This window comes from Nannospalax galili, unplaced genomic scaffold (assembly GCF_000622305.1).
Source record: "Nannospalax galili isolate Female #2095 unplaced genomic scaffold, S.galili_v1.0 scaffold1023, whole genome shotgun sequence".
Classification (NCBI taxonomy): Eukaryota; Metazoa; Chordata; class Mammalia; order Rodentia; family Spalacidae; genus Nannospalax; species Nannospalax galili.
The window spans coordinates 684615-702932 of NW_008349234.1; the positions used below are offsets into that span (position 1 = coordinate 684615).

Sequence of the window (18318 nt, forward strand, 5' to 3'; positions counted from 1 at the left end):
CTTTTTCAACAGGAGTTATTTAAAGTACATAAAATAAAAATACATATTATAAATATTTTGATCTTAGAGCTCAATTGTTCTTCTCTTTTTCAACCTTGAGAATATTTAAGAAGTTTGGAGGTCACAGGACAGAAAGCCTTTAAACACAAAGCAGTACTTTTCATTGGAGCCATGTTATTTGCTTTAAAAAAAAAAAAGTGGGTCTGGGTGTGGTGGCACAGGCCTTTAATTGTAGCACTTGGGAGGAGGCAGGTGGATCTCTGTGAGATCAAGGGCAGTCTGCTCTACATAGCAAGTTCCAGGCCAGTTGGAGCTACAGGGAGACCCTGTCTCAAAAAAAAAAAGACCAAAAAAATAAACAACAACAACAACAAAACAATGTACCACTTTATTGCTTGCAGGTATCAGCCTGGTTTATAGTGAGTCCTTGGAACCAGGGCTCTAGTGAAAGTGCTATGTGACCAGGGTAGACCATCACCTTGAGCCCCATTTCCAAAGGAATTGGCATTTACTCTACTTCCTCCTTAGGACATGGGAATGGCAAGATGGTGGGCAGAAAACTTCTTAGTTTCAAACTTTGCTTATATGACTTGTAGATGTTTTTTAAATGTGCTGGTATTGTTCTAATCACTGTCTAATCACATTCATGAGCACTCAAGGACTCTCATGAGAGTTTACATTTAGTGGAGTTGATGGGAAATTGATAACTTTAGCAGTGACTTGTGTGAAGAAGGTAAAGCAAGGTGACAGTGGAGCGACTAGGAGCCCACTCTGCTTTGCTGGGCAGAGCCTTCTCTGAAGAAATGATATTTAGATTTCAGGGCTAAGGAGAAACAGTAATGAGAAACTGATGGGCAGATCACCTGTAATCTTAGCTTTTGGAAGCCTAGCCTCAGCTACATAATGAGTTTGAGGCCATCCTGGACTACATGAGACTGTCAAAACCAAAAGTTAAAATGGAAGGGACAGAAATAGTAGCAGAGTGTTCACAACAAAGAGATGATTAGTACAGTTTACTAAGCTTGGAGCATACTTGTTTGTGTGGGGAAGCACAGCTGGTCCAGGGAGAGTGGTGAGGGATGAGATCAGGGAGGTAGACAAGGATCGAGCCATCTGGACACTCAGGCCAGAACACCCACTAGCCTGGCTGCACACTGATGACACTGATTTTATGGAGAGCAAGAATACATTCAAGGGGGCCAGAGAAATGGTTCAGTAGGTAAAGGGTAAAGGCGCTTTCTGTGCATGCCCAGCCACCTATGTTTGATTCCTGGAACCATATAAAGGTAGGAGGGAAGGACCAACTCCAGGCTTGTCCCCTGACCTCCACATCCACTTATGGCATGCTAACCATACACGAACATCATATGTACAATAGTAATTAATTAATTAAAAAGTTTAAAAAAGAACACAGACATTGATAATGTGAGTGTAAATGGCATGACCATTTGTCATCCATCGTTTTCTCATCAAGTTGGTTGGCCATGTAGCCTGTGACTGGTCATGTAGCCTGTGACTAGAAGGCTACATGACCAAAGGATGTGCTCTGAAAAGTATGGTATTCCAATATCACATGTCAAGCTTGATGGATTTTGTGGGCTTCTCTGCAGAGTCTCAGTCTTCATCATTGTCCAAGTAAGAACGCTCTCCACTGTTACCCTTCTAGCTAGTGCTGAGCCAAGAGCCCTTTGTGCATTTGCAGAGATTTCTTCTGATTCAAAGCCAGGTTTGTTTTGTTTGGCTTTTTGAGACAGGATCTCCTGTAGCCAAGGCTGACCTGGAATTCCTGATCTCCTCCTCCTTCCACTTCCCAAGTACTTAAAAGTACAGGCATGCACCACCACACCTGACTTGATGGCAGGCTTATGAATGCAGCATATGACATAGGGAGCTAGCCTTAGATTTCTCCATTCCAGTTAGGTACATCTGAAGAAGAGATACAGACTCCCTAAGTCACACATAAATTTAGATCTAGAAAAAGGAAGCCAAATCCATGCAGCTGAAAGGAGAGCTGTTGGACAGCTTTATGTTTTGCTTCAACCCTCAGGCTTCTGGCCACCTTCCTTCAGGACTTCAAAGGCTAGAGGTGTGACGTCCACATCTTAAGTGGCTGGGCTCCAGTTCATTCCCAGCATGAGTGGGCAGAAACCTGGCTGCAGGTCACCCGGGAGATTGCTGAGCATGCAGACTCTTCCTGACCTTATTATTTTCTCCTCCTTCTTGGAAATGTCAGGAATGACAAGCCTGGGCTCTTCGTTTGCTAAAGGAATTGGGGTGTCCTCTGGTTACATTCCCCCTAGAGTAAGATTGCAGATCTGACTGACCGTTTGGGATTTTGCAGTCAGTTGGACCCTAAATGAAGCAGGAAACTCAAGAGAACCATGCACTTCTCTTTCTCCCTCTTTTTTTTTTTTAAACTTTTATTATTATTATTATTTATTTATTTATTTTTGGTCTTTTTGAGACAGGGTCTCCCTGTAGCCCCAGCTGTCCTGGAACTCACTATGTAGACCAGGCTGGCCTTGAACTCACAGAGCTCGGCCTGCCTCTGCCTCCCAAGTGCTGGGATTAAAGGCATGCGCCACCACACCCAGCTAAACTTTATTATTTTTATTTTATGTGTATTAGTGTATTGCCTGCCTGTATGTAAGTGCACCCGTGTTGTGCAGTGCCTGTGGAGGTCAGAAGAGGGCATCAGATCCTTTGGAACTGGAGTTAGGACAGTTGTTAGCCACCATGTGGGTGCTGGGAATCGAACCTGGGCCCTCTGCAAGAACAGCCAGTGCTCTTAATTGATAAGCTATCTCTCTAGCTCCCCTCTTCTCTTTTCTAAATAAGTCTTTCTTCAGACATCTTTTACCAGCTAAGAATTCCATCGATTTTAGCAAGTGAGTCAGTGATAGGAAAGGACCAGCAGATGGGAAGCTGACTGGAATAGTTCCTGTAGTCTTCATTTGTAGCTACCACAATACTTAGGTACTCAACATGAGTGCTGGTTCCCACACTGAGCATCCATGTTTTTTTCTCAAGTAGAATGGTACTGTTTCTTTGCCTCATAGTCAGGATAGGGGTGTGTGTTTAGATGGCAGTCTCCTCCTGGGTCTGTTACCACTTCCATCCCGGTCTCATCCCACCCCCATTTTCTCAGTTAACCTGTTTTTTCTTTTTCTTTAGACCAATGAGGCGAGCTCAGAGTCAATAGCATCCTTCTCTAAACAAGAGATCATGAGTAGCTTTCTGCCGGAGGGCGGGTATTACGAGCTTCTCACCACCATAGGTAACATCCAGGGGCTGTCCTGTCCCCTCCCATGTGTCGTCATCGTCCCCCCCCCCCACCTCAGCCTTCTCAGCCAGTTGGGAGGACTCGCTGGCAAAACAGGCTTCTGTAGATCTTTGCGTTTCTTTGGCCATTTCAGGGTGTGTGTGGGGGGGTGCTCTTTTTTGATATTTTTCCTTCGCGGATACATCAGATATCCTAGGCCCTGGTCAGGTAGAATGGTCGGCTGAGGAACTGAGAAAATCCAAGAAATGTCAGCCATGCCAGGCACCTTTTATCCCAGCACTCAGAAGCCAGAGGCAGGTGGATCTGCCTCTGTGGGTTCAAGGCCAGCCTGGTCTACATAGTGAAGTTTTAGGCCAGCTGGAGCTACAGGGAGACTCCCTCAAAACTCAAAAAGACCACAAAGAAAGAAGAAAAAAAAAGAAATGTCAACCATGAAATAGTGAGAATTTGAACTAGAATTTTCTGTTAAAATTTAGTCCCCTTTTTCTAGAAGATAAGAAATCTTTGTGGCTGTTGTCCTGTGTAAGGCATCCCTCTTTCTTTTCAGGCAAAGGATTTGAGGACTTGATGACAGTGAATCTAGCCAGGTACAAACCAACAGGAGAGTATGTGACAGTACGAAGGATTAACCTGGAAGCCTGTTCTAATGAGATGGTGACATTCTTACAGGTAATAAAGTGTGAGTGTGCCCCCTGGGAAGGTTAACCTTTGATTCCATAGTAATCTTACGGTATCTGTCACCTCAGTCCTCTGAGAGTTGTGGCAGCACATCAAGGTGGACTATGCTTTCAGAACTCAGGAAATGTCAATGAAGAATCTTAAGCATTTATTACTATGGATTGGGCTGTAGTGCAGCTCAGCCCAACTTATCCCCTCTTCCATAAATATTTCTTTTCAGTGCATTATTATTCAGACAGGCTAAGTAATGTGCCCACAATCAAGGAAGTAGTGAGCAGCAGAGGCCTGACCCAGACCCAGGAAGTCTTGTTCATCAAGTGGCACCACCAGTGGCCATTTTCTGGCCCTTAGCATCCTGTTTGCTGAGGGACTGTTTTCATTTAAGAAGCAAGGAATCACCCTCTTGTCACATTGAGAAATGACAGGTCTAGGAGCTGCCTGGGGCCAGACTTTTCTTGGCCAGTGTCCCTTGTGTGCAGGGCCCAGCACTGTGTGTACTCATACAGTTGTTTATAGCTCCTGCTCCTTCATCTGCAGTATTCTGAACTTTGCTCACCTACCAGTGCACCAGTCCCAGTTCATCTGTTCCACATCACTAGATGGGGCAGAGGATGGAGAAGGCCATTAGCTTAGTTATTTGAGAAAAAAAAAAAATCTCAATTTATTCTAGAACACATTTGACCATATGCATGTTCTATTTTTTTCTCTTCAGCAACAAGCAGGCAAAGCACTGCACCTGGCCTGAGTTCCACTCACAAAGGCCAGGATCTGGAATTTCTGTGTGTTTCATTGTGTTTTTATTTTTTTTTTTTGAGACAGGGTCTCATGTTGTAGGTCAGGCTGGCCTAGAACTCATTATAATAGCCCAGACTGGCCTCAAACTCATAGCAATCCTCCTGTCTCAGCTTCCCAAGCACTGGGATAACAGACATGAGCCATTTGGCTCTTCTGTAGTTTTTTTCTGCATTTTTTTTTAAGTAAAAATTTTTTTGATTTATTTTTATTTTATGTATATGAGTGTTATGCCTACATGTATGTAAGGGCATCCGTATCATGCAGTGCCCATGGAGGTCAGAAGAGGGAGTTGGATCCCTTGGAACTGGAGTTACGGACTTGTTATCATGTGGGTTCTGGGATTCGAACCCAGGTCTTCTGCAACAACAACCAATGCTCTTAACTGCTGAGCCACCTTCTTCAGCCCCCTTAGTTTTTTTTTAATACCTGCTTCTAAGGAAGGGATTTCCTAATCAAAGTGTTGGAAAGATGTCTCCTGATGTTTCACATTTGTCATTTATTCGTCAACTATTACCCTTTGAGTTATAGTGGGAAAATATTTTTGCTTCTTTCATCTTTTTAAAAATTATTTTATGTATATGTGTATTTGTTTTTTTAAAATATGTTATTATTTTTATTTCATGTGTATGAGTGTATTGTCTGCATGTATAAGTGCACTCTTGCTGTGCAGTGCCTGCAGAGGTAGGTCAGAAGAGGGCTTCGGAGTCCCTGGAACTGGAGTTAACTAACGGATGGTTTGTAGCTGCCATTAGGGTGTGGGGAATCAAACCCCAGTCCTCTACAAGAGCAGTTAGTGCTCTTAACTGCGGAGCCATCTCTCCAGGCCCCCCCCTTTTGTCTTTTTAAGACATGATTTCTCTATAGCGCCAGTTGCCTGGACTTGCTATGGAGACCAGGCTGGCCTTGATCTCACAGAGATGTACCTGCCTCTGCTTCCCGAGTGCTGAGATTAAAGGTGTGTGCCACTGTGCCCAGCTTTTTATTTGTTTTTGAGACTGTATCCACTATGTTACTCAGCCTGGCTCAAATGTTCTTTTTCTCTCAGTCTCCCAAGTGCTAAGACTGTGTTCATGTCTTAAAGCAGAGGTCTGTACCTTAAGTTGAGTTAAGCTAATTATTCCCTGAGCCTTCTGTCAGCATTTTGTCATCTCTGAGGCGCTGATCCTCACTGTGTTGACAGCAGTTGCCCCTATGTGGTGAGGGGTTGTTTCTGGAGGTTCTTGAAGTTTGGTGGCTGGCCACCTAAATGCACAAGAGGATACATCAGGCTGGCTTTTCTGCAGGAATAGCAGGCCCTGGTTTCTCTTGTTGGAAGGACCCACTTGGGCTGCTCCTGGGACTCTGAGAAGAGTACCCAGAAAGAACTAGGTTGCCCTGTTATTTATTCATTGCCACCTTCATGTTGGATGTTGTCCTAGTTTGTCTCTCCATTGCTGTGACAAAACACTCTAACCAGTACCAACTTGGGGAGGAAAAGGTTTATTCAGCTTACATCTCCCAGGTTACAGTTCTTCAGGGAGCCCAAGGTAGGAACTCAGGGCAGGAACTTGGAGGCAGGAGCTGGAGCACAGGCCATGGAGGAATGCTGCTTACTGGCTTGCTCCCCTGGCCCCTGCTCAGCCTGCTCTCTTATCCAACACAAGGTCACCTGCCCAGGGGTGGCACCCACCACAGTGGGCTGGGCCCTCTCACATTACTCAACAATCAAGAAAATGCCCCACAGTCATGGCCACAGGCCAGTCCAATGGAAGCAATTCCCCAATTGAGGCTCCCTCAACCCAGGTGTGTCAAGTTGACACTAAAACTATCCAGCACAGATGTCATTCTTCAGTGCACTCGATTCTGACTTGAGCTTTGCTGTGGCTTTCAGGGGGAGCTTCATGTCTCTAAACTCTTCAGTCATCCCAACATAGTGCCATATCGAGCCACCTTTATCGCAGACAATGAGCTGTGGGTTGTCACATCATTCATGGCATATGGTGAGTGGGAAGGGTTTCTGGTAGAAAGGGTTCTAAGAACAGTTGGCAGATTCCGTCTGTGCTGTTTTCCTTTTCTTTTACCCTCCGCACCCTTTCCTTCAGGTTCTGCAAAGGATCTCATCGGCACACACTTCATGGATGGCATGAGTGAACTGGCGATTGCATATATCCTGCAGGGGGTGCTAAAGGCCTTGGATTACATCCACCACATGGGCTATGTGCACAGGTATATTCATAAGCTACTTTAACCCTTATTTAGTAAGAGCCAGTATCTAATGACATTGAATCCTTAGAGAAAGAGATAAAGTTTGACAGAGTTAATGAAGCCAAAGTTTAAAAAAGGTGTTAACAGGGCTGGAGAGATAGTTCAGTGGTTAAGAGTACTGGCTGCTCTTGCAGAGGACCAGGGTTCAAACCAGCTCCCACATGGCAGCTGACAACTGTCCATAACTCCAGTTCCAGGGAATCTGCCCTCTCCTGACTCTGCAGGCATTGTACGACATGGATGCACCCACCTACATGCAGGTATTACATTCATACACATAAAATTAATAATAATAATAATGAAGATGTTAGCTTTATCTAAACATACAGATTAGAAAAGGCCATCAAAATAATAGGAAATGGACAAGGGATAAGGTTTATAGCAGAGTAACTAAACGCCAGCAATTACAGGAACAGACACTCAACCCTAGCTGTCAAGAAAGCAAATGAAGATAAGATGTCACATTGTCGCATAACTGGCAGTGGCTAGAAGACTGGGGGAGGCTCAGTGTGTGAAGATGCAGAGCCTCCTGTCCACACAGTGGAAGATGCCCTGATGCAGCCAGTCCAGGGACATGGAACCAGGACTGTCAAGAGGCTGTGGGCCTATGCCCCAAAGAAACCTCTTCTCAGGCCCAATAGGGGACCTGTGTGCTCTCAACTCTCTACTCATATTTAATATTATGTAGATGCATCTTGAGATCGCTGGACTAGAGGTGGCCATTAGAAGCAAGGGTTAGATGAATACAGATAGCAACAAGGAGAAGTCTTGCAAACAGCACTGAGAAAACAACATGAAACCATTAGGTAAATTTAAAGTGTGTACAAGATAATGGTACCCTGTCCCAGAATGCGAGTAAAAGATGCAGATTAAAAGCATTATAAGCTGGGTGTGGTGGTGCATGCCTTTAATCCCAGCACTCGGGAGGCAGAGGCAGGTGGATCTCTGTGAGTTCAAGGCCAGCCTGGTCTACATAGTGAATTCCAGGACAGCTGGGGCTGCAGGGAGATCCTGTCTCAAAAAGACAAAAATAAATAAATAAATAAATAAAAAAGCATTGTAGGCCTGCCATGGTGGTACATGACTGTAAGAGAGACAGAGGCCAGAGGACCAAGAGTTTGGGGCCAGTCTGGGCTACATAATGAGTTGCAGTTCTTTTTTTCTCAAAAAAAGAAAATTTATAGAAGCAATAGTTGGCTGGATATGACCTATCATCCCAAAGCTGGGAGGCTGAAGCAAGGAGGTGACATGTTCCTGGCTAGCCCAGCCTGGGGCACATAGTGAGACTATCTCAAAATAGGGAAGGGACAGGAGGGGAAGGAAAACGGGAGGGATGGAGGACAGGGGAAGGGAGCATAAAGGAGAACTCATCAGATCCCCTGGAACTGGAGTTATGGACAGTTGTTAGCTGCCATGTGGGTGCTGGGATTCAAACTTGGGTCTTCTGCAAGAACAGTCAGTGTTCTTAACTGCTGAGCCAACTCTCCAGCCTGTTTTTGACTTTTTGAAATGGTCTCCTATAGCCCCAGCTGACAACTCATTATGTAGACCAGGCTGGCCTTGAACTCACAGAGATCCATCTGCCTCTGCCTCCTGAGTGCTGGGATTAAAGGCGTGCACGATCCCCCCCAGCTGTAAGTTGTTTTTTTTTTAATTAATCTATTTTTCATGTAGTCTTCTTAGTTTCATTTTTGTAAATATTTAAATATATTATGTAAACTAACAATGGTAAATAGGATGTTATAATTGTAAGTAGAAGATAAAACTATAACTTAGATTTATTCTCTTGGTGATATCAGCAAAGCTGTTTTTTGTTTTTTTCTGGTCTTTTTGAGTCAGGGTCTCCCTGTAACCTCAGCTGGCCTGGAACTTGCTATGTAGATCAGACTGGCTTTGATCTCACAGAGATCCACCTGCTAGAATTAAAGGTATGTTCCACCATGTCGGGTAGATTTATTCTCTTGGATCTATATTCATACAGCTGGGGCATAGTGGTGCACACCTTTAATACCAGCACTTGGCAAGTGGATCTCTATGAGTTTCAGGCCAGCCCAGTCTACATAGTAAATTATAGGCCAGCTAAGGCTACATAGTGAGACCCTGTCTCAAAAGAAAAATTAATGGTACATGAATGGGCCTGTGTTATTTTCTCATTTGTGGTTTAGAATTTTCCATAACAAATGTTTATATATGTATAAGATGCACATATATGCATATCATACATTTGGGAGAGAGCTGGCCAGATCTAGTGTGTAAAGACTGGAGGTTTTAGTGTAAGGGGCATCTCCTGTCCATAACCCCCTTCTTACCTCCCCCAGGAGTGTCAAAGCTAGCCACATTCTGGTCTCCATGGATGGAAAAGTCTACCTGTCTGGTTTACGCAGCAACCTCAGCATGATCAGCCATGGGCAGCGGCAGCGTGTGGTCCATGATTTCCCCAAGTACAGTATCAAGGTTCTGCCTTGGCTCAGCCCAGAAGTCCTCCAGCAGGTCTGTGTCCTGGGCCCCAAAGAGCCCCTGTCTCCCACCAACTCATAATTTCCCAAGGGCACACAGGAATTTACTGGGTTGGGGCACTCCCTGTTTCTGAGTAGAATAAGAGGACTCCAGAGGGAGAGGTCCCTGTTGGCCAGGTGTGTCTTGGCACCCTCAGCATGGACATTGGCTGCCCACTGTGAACCTGTGGCTTCCCAAACTGTACTTGACACTACTGTATCTCCTTCAAGGATCCTTCCTACCCTATGGATAGAAAGCATTCTAGAAGTACTTGGTTTTCTCTAGATCCCTGTGCTGAGTAGGCACCCAGCATGCCTCCCTGCTTATTAGATAGCAGCACCAAGCATTCGTTGCTTGTCAAATAGCAGTTACCCTTCAGCAGGAAGGAGAGAGTTGCTAACATCTAGTCCTGATTGTGGGCAGGCATTCTTTTCCTCCTCAGTTTTTGTTCCTTCTTTTTCTAAACAAAGACCAGGGCTGCGAATGGAGTCATCTGTGGCTTTTTTCTCCTGACTTAGAATCTTCAGGGTTATGATGCCAAGTCTGATATCTACAGCGTGGGAATCACAGCCTGTGAACTGGCCAATGGCCATGTCCCCTTTAAGGATATGCCTGCTACCCAGGTGAGCCTATAATCCAGTGATTCCCTTGCCTGCCTTCCACAAGTGCTCTTCCTACCACACTCAGAGACACTAAGGTCATGAACATCAAAGACGTGCTTTTTCTTTAAGAAGTCCCCATGCCCTTGGTGGAGGGGTGCTTGTGTAATTCTTTGTTCCCTTCTCTGGAGATGAATGCTGTGGTCAAGAAGCCCAACCCAGGGAGTTGGGTAAGCGCAGCAGTGTGAATGGAGACGCCTATACCATATGCCTATGGAAAGTGGATAGGCCAAGCTAACCAGTTTTATTGGGTTTTTGTTTTGTTGTTAATTACATGATTTGTGTATTTTTGTGTATAGGGGTGTACCAAGGTGAATGTGTGGGAATTAGAGGACAACTTGTGGGAGCTGGTTCTCCATTCCACCATGTGGGTCCCAGGGATTGAACTCAGATCATGTTATCAGGCTTGGCAGCAAGTGCCTTTACCTACTAAGCCATCTTGCTGACCCCTTTTTTTTGGGGGGGGGTTGAAATAGTCTCTTTCTATAGTTAAGGCTAGCCTTGAATTTATAGCAGTTCTCCCACCTCAGCTTCCCAAGTGCTGGGATTATAGGCATGTATTATCATGCCTAGCTAAGCTAACCAATTCTTAAAATTTCATCAGATATCATCTATCTTCCTTCCTTAGTAAGTATACCTAGAAGGTTGGATTCTTTTTTTTTTTTTTCAATCTTTTTTTGAGACAAGGGTCTTCCAGTAGCCCCAACTGACCTGGAACTCAATATGTAGACCAGGCTGGCTTGAATTCATAGGATCTGTCTGCCTCTGCCTCTGTCTCTACTGAGATTAAAGGCGTGTGCCACCACACCCAGTGAAGATTGGATTATTTTTATTTATTTATTTATTTATTTATTTATTTATTTATTTATTTATTTATGCTTTGCCTATGTAGACCAGGCTGGCCTTGAACTCACAGAGATCTGCCTGCCTCTGCCTCCCAAGTGCTGGGACTATAGGTATGTGCCACCATACCCGGCTTGAAGATTAGATTCTTACTTCAAATACTCAGATATCCTCAGGGTTTCGTGCCACATTTTTAGAACCTGCTTTCTACAAGTTCAGCTTCTGTTGGTGCCCTCACACCTGCCTGCCCTTTGGCCACCCTCATGCCTACAAGTACACGGCCAGTGGCACAGTCTCCTCTGAGGTGGATAGACTCAGGAAGGAGACTTGTACAGGCCTCATCACACCCAGGAAGTGGAGTTGGGTTGTATGGGCAGGTATTACCTGGGTCCCAGGTACCTACCGCAAGGTCTTTAACCAGGAGGAAGCATGCACAGGCCCTGAGCTAGCCTCTTCCTCCAGTTTACAGATTGCTTGCCCTATAGGCACAGGTTACAGCTAGAGAAGGCCAAGTGAGCCATCTAGAGCAGGGGCCTGGGAAACTTCTGGGAGGGGACACTACTTGATCTAGCCTAGCCTTTTTTTTTTTTTTTTTAAGCCTTTTACTTTTTATTATGAGTTTCTGTTGTATCACATGAGTATGGGTACCTACAGAGGCCAGAAAGGAGCATAAGATCCCCTGGAATTGGAGTCACGGTGGTTGTAGCCACCTGACATGGGTGATGGGAACCAAACTCGGATCCTGGTGCAAGAGCATCAGGTACTCTTAACTGCTGAGCCATCTCTCCAGCCCTTGGTCTAGTCTTAAAAACTATAGCAGGGCAGGGCATGGTGGCATATACCTTTAGCACCAGCACTCAGGAAGCAAACAGCAGAAATAGTAGTTAGCCATGTGAAGAGCGGGAACAGAGGCCAACTCATGGACAAGGTATATTAGCTTAGAGGATATTCAAAGCCCTGGGTCCAGCCTTCAACACACACACATACACACACACACACACACACACACACACACACACATACACAGCTGGCCCTTTAAGACCTGGAGCTAAGAAAGAACAAGATGTGGGGCATGCCACACAAAATGCTGGGATACAGGTGCATGGGGGCTGCTGGGTGAGAAGGCTGGAGAAGGAAGCAAGTGCTTCCCGTGCATGCCACTTACCCTTGAGCGTTTGTCTCCTGTTCCAAAGAATGTGGAAAAGTGCTAAGGATGTAAGCAGAGCAGTGATGATAACAGAGTTTCTATTTTTCTCTTAGAAAGGTGATTCTAATCCATCCAGATGGATTATATCTGCTAGAATAATCAGGAGGGTGTGGGAGCCTAGGGGTCAGAAATGTATAAGAAAAAATAATTCAGGGCTGGAGAGATGGCTCAGCAGTTAAGAGCACTGACTGCTTTTGCAGAGGACCCGAGTTTAATTCCCAGCACCCACATGGCAGCTACAAACTGTCCTTAATTCCAGTTCCAGGGGAATCCGAAGCCCTCTTTTGACCTCCATGGCATTGCATGACATGGGTGCACTCACATACATGCAGGCAATACACTCATACACATAAAATAAAAAGAAAAAAAATTCAAGAAACAGGTGATGCTTTGGAAAGAATTAGATGGCTATTTAGTGTGAATATTTTTTAGGTTCAGATCTAGAAATAGCACTAACCAATAAAAACTTTTCTGCAGTGATAGAAATGTCTGTCCTGACACTGTACAATAAGGGAGCCACTAGCCACTTGTTATATTGAGCATTTAAAAGTTGCCACTGAATTTTAAGGCTAACTCAGTCACATGTGGCCAGGGGCTATCACATTAGCACAGTCCTAGAGACATTTCCAGGTTCTGGTTTGGATTGTTCATGAGGATACTTACAAGGACTCAAGGTGGGGCTGGGGCTGTTTTTGCATGTGTCAAGTTTGAGGACTTTGGGAAAGCTGCCCAAACCTAGCCTGCCCCTGGGCACTCTATGGAGTGCAGCTGCCTATCACCCCAGGGTATGGGCATTACCAAGGTGCATTGTGGACTCCACTGGACCCACCTGGGCCTATCTGGGCCTAGCAAAGTGGAGCTGGACTTCAAAGAGGGTTACTTGGCTATTGCCTAGACCCTAGAGTGAGGGCTCTACAGTTAAAGGAATTCAGTGCCTTGAAAGAGGGAGAGGAACTCCTATCCTTCTGTCCAGCTGTAGTGAAGGGTACCTGCAGCCCCTCCTTTTTAAGTCCCCCATTACCACTGAACCAGTGGCCAATGTTCCTTTGGAAAATTCACGCTTAATCAACTTCCATCTTTATTCCCCAAATAACTCATTTGTTTATGGAGTGTATTTGTAAGGAGATTCTTGGCGTTGCAGGGCCCCACCAACTCAGACCCTGGCTCTGTCTTCCCAGATGCTGTTAGAGAAATTGAACGGTACAGTGCCCTGCCTGTTGGATACCAGCACCATCCCAGCTGAGGAACTGAGCATGAGTCCCTCACGTTCTGTTGCCAACCCTTGCCTCAGTGAGAGCCTGGCCACTGGCAGCCTCCGGCCTTCCAACGGTGACTCACCCTCCCATCCCTACCATCGAACCTTCTCCCCCCACTTCCACCATTTTGTGGAGCAGTGCCTTCAGCGCAATCCTGATGCAAGGTATTGTACTGGGCAGGGGTTGAGCTTCAGGGTAGCAGAGGAGCTGGGGAGTTGGGGCCAGCATTCGAGAAGGTGCCACTCAAGTAGAGATTTGGGTTCCCAGAGGAATGTGTGTGACACCACAGCAAGAGGAATCTGCTTCTTGTTAAGCCATTCTTGTTAAGCAATTTGGGCTATTATTGCTTTCATTCTTTTATTTATTTAATTTTATTTTATTTTATTTTATTTGGTCTTTTTGAGACAGGGTCTCCCTGTAGCCACAGCTGTCCTGGAACTCAGTATGGAGCCCTGGCTGGCCTCGATCTCACAGAGATCCGCTTGCCTTTGCCTTCTAAGTTTGGGGATTAAAGGCATGGGTCACCACACCCAGCTGGGTGATTATTTCTTGGGTGAGCTCAGGAAAGAAGTTGAGGGTGTGAGGGACAGGGTGAGTGGCAAGATTTGAGCCTAGTGGTGATGTGCATCTCTCCCCCTTTCTCTCCAGGCCAAGTGCCAGCACCCTCCTGAACCACTCCTTCTTTAAGCAGGTATGTGGCACTCCCCCTTGGGCTCCCTGCCTGTGGCTCTAACTACCCCTAACCACCTTAGCTAGAAAAATGACTGGTTTCCAAAGCCCTGAGAGGCTCTGCTGCTTCTTGCCATCTTTTGACTCCAGGACACCATGAGGCAGGAACCAGGGCCTGGTGATAGATGGTCCCGTGGGGCCTTGGGACCTGAGTCATAAGCTCCGTCATCCAACTCTGTTTTTTCCTCAGATCAAGCGACGTGCTTCAGAGGCTTTGCCTGAGTTACTTCGTCCTGTCACCCCCATCACCACTTTTGAGGGCAACCAGTCTCAGGATCACAGTGGAATCTTCGGCCTGGTGACAAACCTAGAAGAGCTGGAGGTGGATGATTGGGAGTTCTGAGTCTCTGCAGACTGCATTCTCTAGCCCACGGCATGTGGACCCCAGAGACCTTTCCTGAGGGCCAGCACCTGCTTCTGGGTGCAGACTGAGTAGAAAGGACATGCTGCCAGCAGAGCTGGCTACTGGCTGCTTGGAAGGACATTCTGGGACAGACTTCACTGGCTTTTGAGACACAGGGAATCCCAATCATCAGGGATTTGGAGGGGCCAGAAAGCTGACATCCTGTTCTGTGAGCGCAGAGAACCTCCTTAGAAGGCAGAGATGCTGCTCTGGCCCCAGGGCTGAAGTCCAAGGCCAGAGTTTAACTCAGGACCCGGGGAACTATCACCTGCTCTTCCCACTGCCTGCTCTCCTGCCAGCCTAATTTTATTCACTTTCTCTGCTCTCAGATCCTGCAGGGCCATAAAGGGGCAAGTCATAAACAGCCTGCCCCTACCCTGACCCCTTGCCCTCAGGTATCACCCTAATAATTGAAAGGAAGGATATTTCTATCTTTTTAAGCACCAAGTCAAGGCTGGGGCTGGCCATCTTCATCCCTCCCATCTCTTGGGCCCTGACATCTGAAGCCATCTCTTAGGTCATCTGTTATAGTACATTCCTTTCCCAAGAATCCTTCCTAATGCCTCCTGCCAGCTGCTGCCTTGGTGCCTCCTCCAAGGGCCATAAATGTCTTGCCTCATGTGAGGGCTTAAGTCCTTACGTTGTATGAGTTTCCTTGTCAGAAGAAATTAAAATGTTCAGAGTATGCTGGGGAATAGCACCAGTGTTTACATGTATACAGAGGCTGCAGGCTCTTTCTAGTGTTTGTGTCTCCAAGAATAGCTAGACCAGCTCAGGTACAAGTCACCATGTTCAGGGTCTGCTACCAAAATGGGCTAAGTGCTTGTGGAGGCCTAGCAGTGACTTTGATCAACAGATACACCCTTTTCTTTTTAAAACCCACATAGATGGACATGTTTTTTTTTAAAAAAAAGTATATGTGGGGGATATGTACATGAGTGCTGGTGCCCATGGAGGCCAGAAGAGGGCATCAAACGCTCTGGAACTAAAGTTACACGTAATTGTGAGCTGCCCAGCATGGGTGCTGGGAACCAAACTCAGCTCCTCTGCAAGAGCAGTACATGCTCTTAAATCACTGAGCCATCTCTCCACCAATTATAGATGGTCACTTAATTATCTAAAATTTCAAAACTGTATTAAATTTTACCTATGGCAAAATTAGCTGGAAAGGGTTGCTGGAGAGCAGCCAGGACTACCTCTGGACCTCTAGGGGTTTGGATAAGAGATCTTTGCTTTGGGTAGCATAGAGTAGAAGGTTTTGTCTTGTAACCTGATGTGGTTATCTCCTTATCACCTGTTCTAATACCCAACAAACAAGCATGTAACCTTAGAACCCAGCACTGGGGATCTGGGATTGAACCCAGGGCTTCATGCATGCCAGGCAAGCACTCTGTCAAGTGAGCTACATTCCAAGTCTCAACTGTTAAAATTTCTAAGAAAATGGAAAGTGAAGGCATCTGATGGTCTAAGCAGCCCCAGGAAGGGGGAGGGGGGTGTACTTCCTTAAATTGACATTTGAAGTGCCTTAGCCGAGAGCCTCACCCTGGGGCCCAGCAAGGCATAAAGTGCTAAGGCAGGGCTGTGCATGCATGTGGACATCCACAGGAACTCAGAAACCAAGGTTAGAGTTATTCCCTTGCTTTCCTTGCTCACGCTCCCCAGCACTGCATATACTGGGTGTGGTGACTGGTGCATGCCTATAAACCCAGGGAGGTAGAGGCAAGATCAGAAATAGAACATCATCTCAGCTCTATAGTCAGCTTGAGGCAAATGTGGCCTCAAGAACCTGACTAAAAGAAAAAAAATATCCATTTAAAGAAAAAAATGAGTTGGGCTAGGTTGAGAGGTGCTAGAGATGGATGCCTAGGCTCCCCATATGACAAAGCATACCCCCAGCATACCTCCATGACAGGGGATTTAAACTTTTTTCTTAGAGGCTTACATTTTAAATTCCTTTAAAAAAAAAAAAAAAAAAAAAAAAAGGTAAGCCAGGCGGGATGGCACACGCCTTTAGGCCTTTTGTCCCAGCACTCAGGAGGCAGAGGCAGGCCGATCTGTGAGTTCAAGGCCAGCCTGGTCTACATAGTGAGTCTAGGCCAGCTGGGGCTACGGAGAGACCCTGTCTCATAAAAGACCAAAAAGAAAAAGGTGGATGGAGAGGTATTTCTATGTTCCCCAAGTTGGTTGAACTGGACAAAAGCAATCCTCTTTCCTACTGCCTTCCAAGTAGCTAGGACTACAGGTGTGTACCAACACACTCGGCTTAACACATTTTAGTCTTTTTGTTTTTCTGTGTGTGAGAGACAGGTCTGTGTGTGCAGCCCAGGCGGCCTCAAACTCGGGGATGCTGAGCTTACAGGCCTGAGCCCTCAGCCTAGCTGTTTGCTTTCCTTCCAGATTGCCTTCTTCCTTGCAGTCTGCTCATCTCACCCAAACTGCTGACTATGGTAGCTCCCTGCAGCTCAGTCCCCAGGAGGACTGGCTACCAGTCCATGTCCTGTGACCCTCGAGCCTAGTAGCCTCTTTGGAGAATCTGATGACAGGTGTGAACAATGTCCCCAGAGCCACACGTAGTTGTGGAGGAACACCCATCTGGAAGTCGGCGACTGAACCTCAGTGCAGGCAAAACATCGTCTAGAATGGGCTGAGGGAGAAAAGTGAGGCATAGCGTGGGTGCAGCGAGCAGCCAGGGAAGCGGGGGTGGAGGGGGGGGGCGATGCAGCCTGCTGCATCCCTGCTCCTCCTGTTCTGTTCCCTGACACGTGTGTGGGCCCACGTTGGAGCCGCTAGTCTATTCCTGCCACGGTGTGGGAATATGTCACTTAAGGGCTGTGCTTCGTGAAACAGCCTCTAGCCAGGTTTCAGGCAAAGCCATGCTGCCCCCACCCCAAACCCCACCTCCAGCAGAGGTTTATGTCCCAGAGGTCTCTGCCTAGAAGCCTCCAGCATGGCTAAGACTGTCCTCCCCACGAGTGGGCTGGGGTAGAGCAGCAGGGAGTGGTTTTGCTGTACTTTATTGCTGGAACATACCCGCCAGGTCTAAAGGCCTCTTTGCGCCCTTGTGTGGAGTAGATCGGTATGCTTGCTGAAGGGATGGCAATACTTTCGCTGAGGTCATGACCTCGGCTCAGGCTAGGGCCAAGAGTTAGTAATCCCATAAAACCCAGCCACAGAAACCCTACAGGATGCCCGGCGTGGGAGGGGTGGGTGCTTTGGGAAACCCAGGGCATCTTCCTCCCTGGCCGACGTTTACACGGCTGCAGATTTTCTAGGGTCGTGGACCTGTCACACCCCTCCTGGATGGCTGGCTCCACGGCAAAGCGGCCCACCTCGGCCTAGCAGCAGGGCTTGGAACCTCCATCTTCCTCCGCAGGATTCTGCGCGCGAGAGGGTGCGGGAGCCCGCTAGGAGGGCGCCTGCTTCCGGGGTCCTCCCAGGCTGGACCGTCCTCAGGGCGCGAGGCAGGGGCGGTGCTGATAGTACTCGGGTCTACAACGGCCAACCGGGCACACCGGGGCCGCAAAAGCCCGGGGCGGCGCCGAGAGTGCCCACGTCGTGATCGCAGCCTGAACTTGTCCCCTCCCGAGGGATGCGGTGCGGCCCGCAAGCTTCGGTCTCTTGCCTGCGCGCGGCAGCCGGGGACCCAGAGCTGTAGGGAGTGGGGCGCGAAGGCGACCCAGGGTCGGCGCGGGGTACAGACAAAAGGGGGGGGGGTGCGGCGAGGA

General features: G+C 47.0%; 2 protein-coding genes across 13 annotated transcripts in view; both read left to right on the forward strand.

The window, feature by feature from the left end:
• The window catches only part of Strada (STE20 related adaptor alpha), a 36416-nt gene extending 21188 nt beyond the window's left edge, over window positions 1-15228 (forward strand). For all 9 annotated transcript variants that reach the window (XM_008846591.3, XM_029570148.1, XM_008846592.3 and 6 more), the window contains 9 exons: window positions 3175-3277; window positions 3831-3952; window positions 6627-6735; window positions 6838-6961; window positions 9319-9490; window positions 10015-10119; window positions 13384-13625; window positions 14110-14152; window positions 14381-15228. In XM_008846591.3, coding sequence (XP_008844813.1) covers window positions 3175-3277; window positions 3831-3952; window positions 6627-6735; window positions 6838-6961; window positions 9319-9490; window positions 10015-10119; window positions 13384-13625; window positions 14110-14152; window positions 14381-14533 — 1173 coding nt within the window. In that variant the 3' untranslated portion in view covers window positions 14534-15228. The remainder of the gene's footprint in view (window positions 1-3174; window positions 3278-3830; window positions 3953-6626; window positions 6736-6837; window positions 6962-9318; window positions 9491-10014; window positions 10120-13383; window positions 13626-14109; window positions 14153-14380) is intronic.
• A 2412-nt stretch (window positions 15229-17640) lies between these two features.
• The window catches only part of Limd2 (LIM domain containing 2), a 2950-nt gene continuing 2272 nt past the window's right edge, over window positions 17641-18318 (forward strand). Inside the window, exon 1 of one of the 4 annotated variants that reach the window (XM_017801508.2) lies at window positions 17641-17984. The gene's annotated coding sequence lies outside the window, so the exon portion shown is untranslated. The other 3 variants (XM_017801509.2, XM_017801507.2, XM_029570153.1) reach the window with 3 other exon arrangements.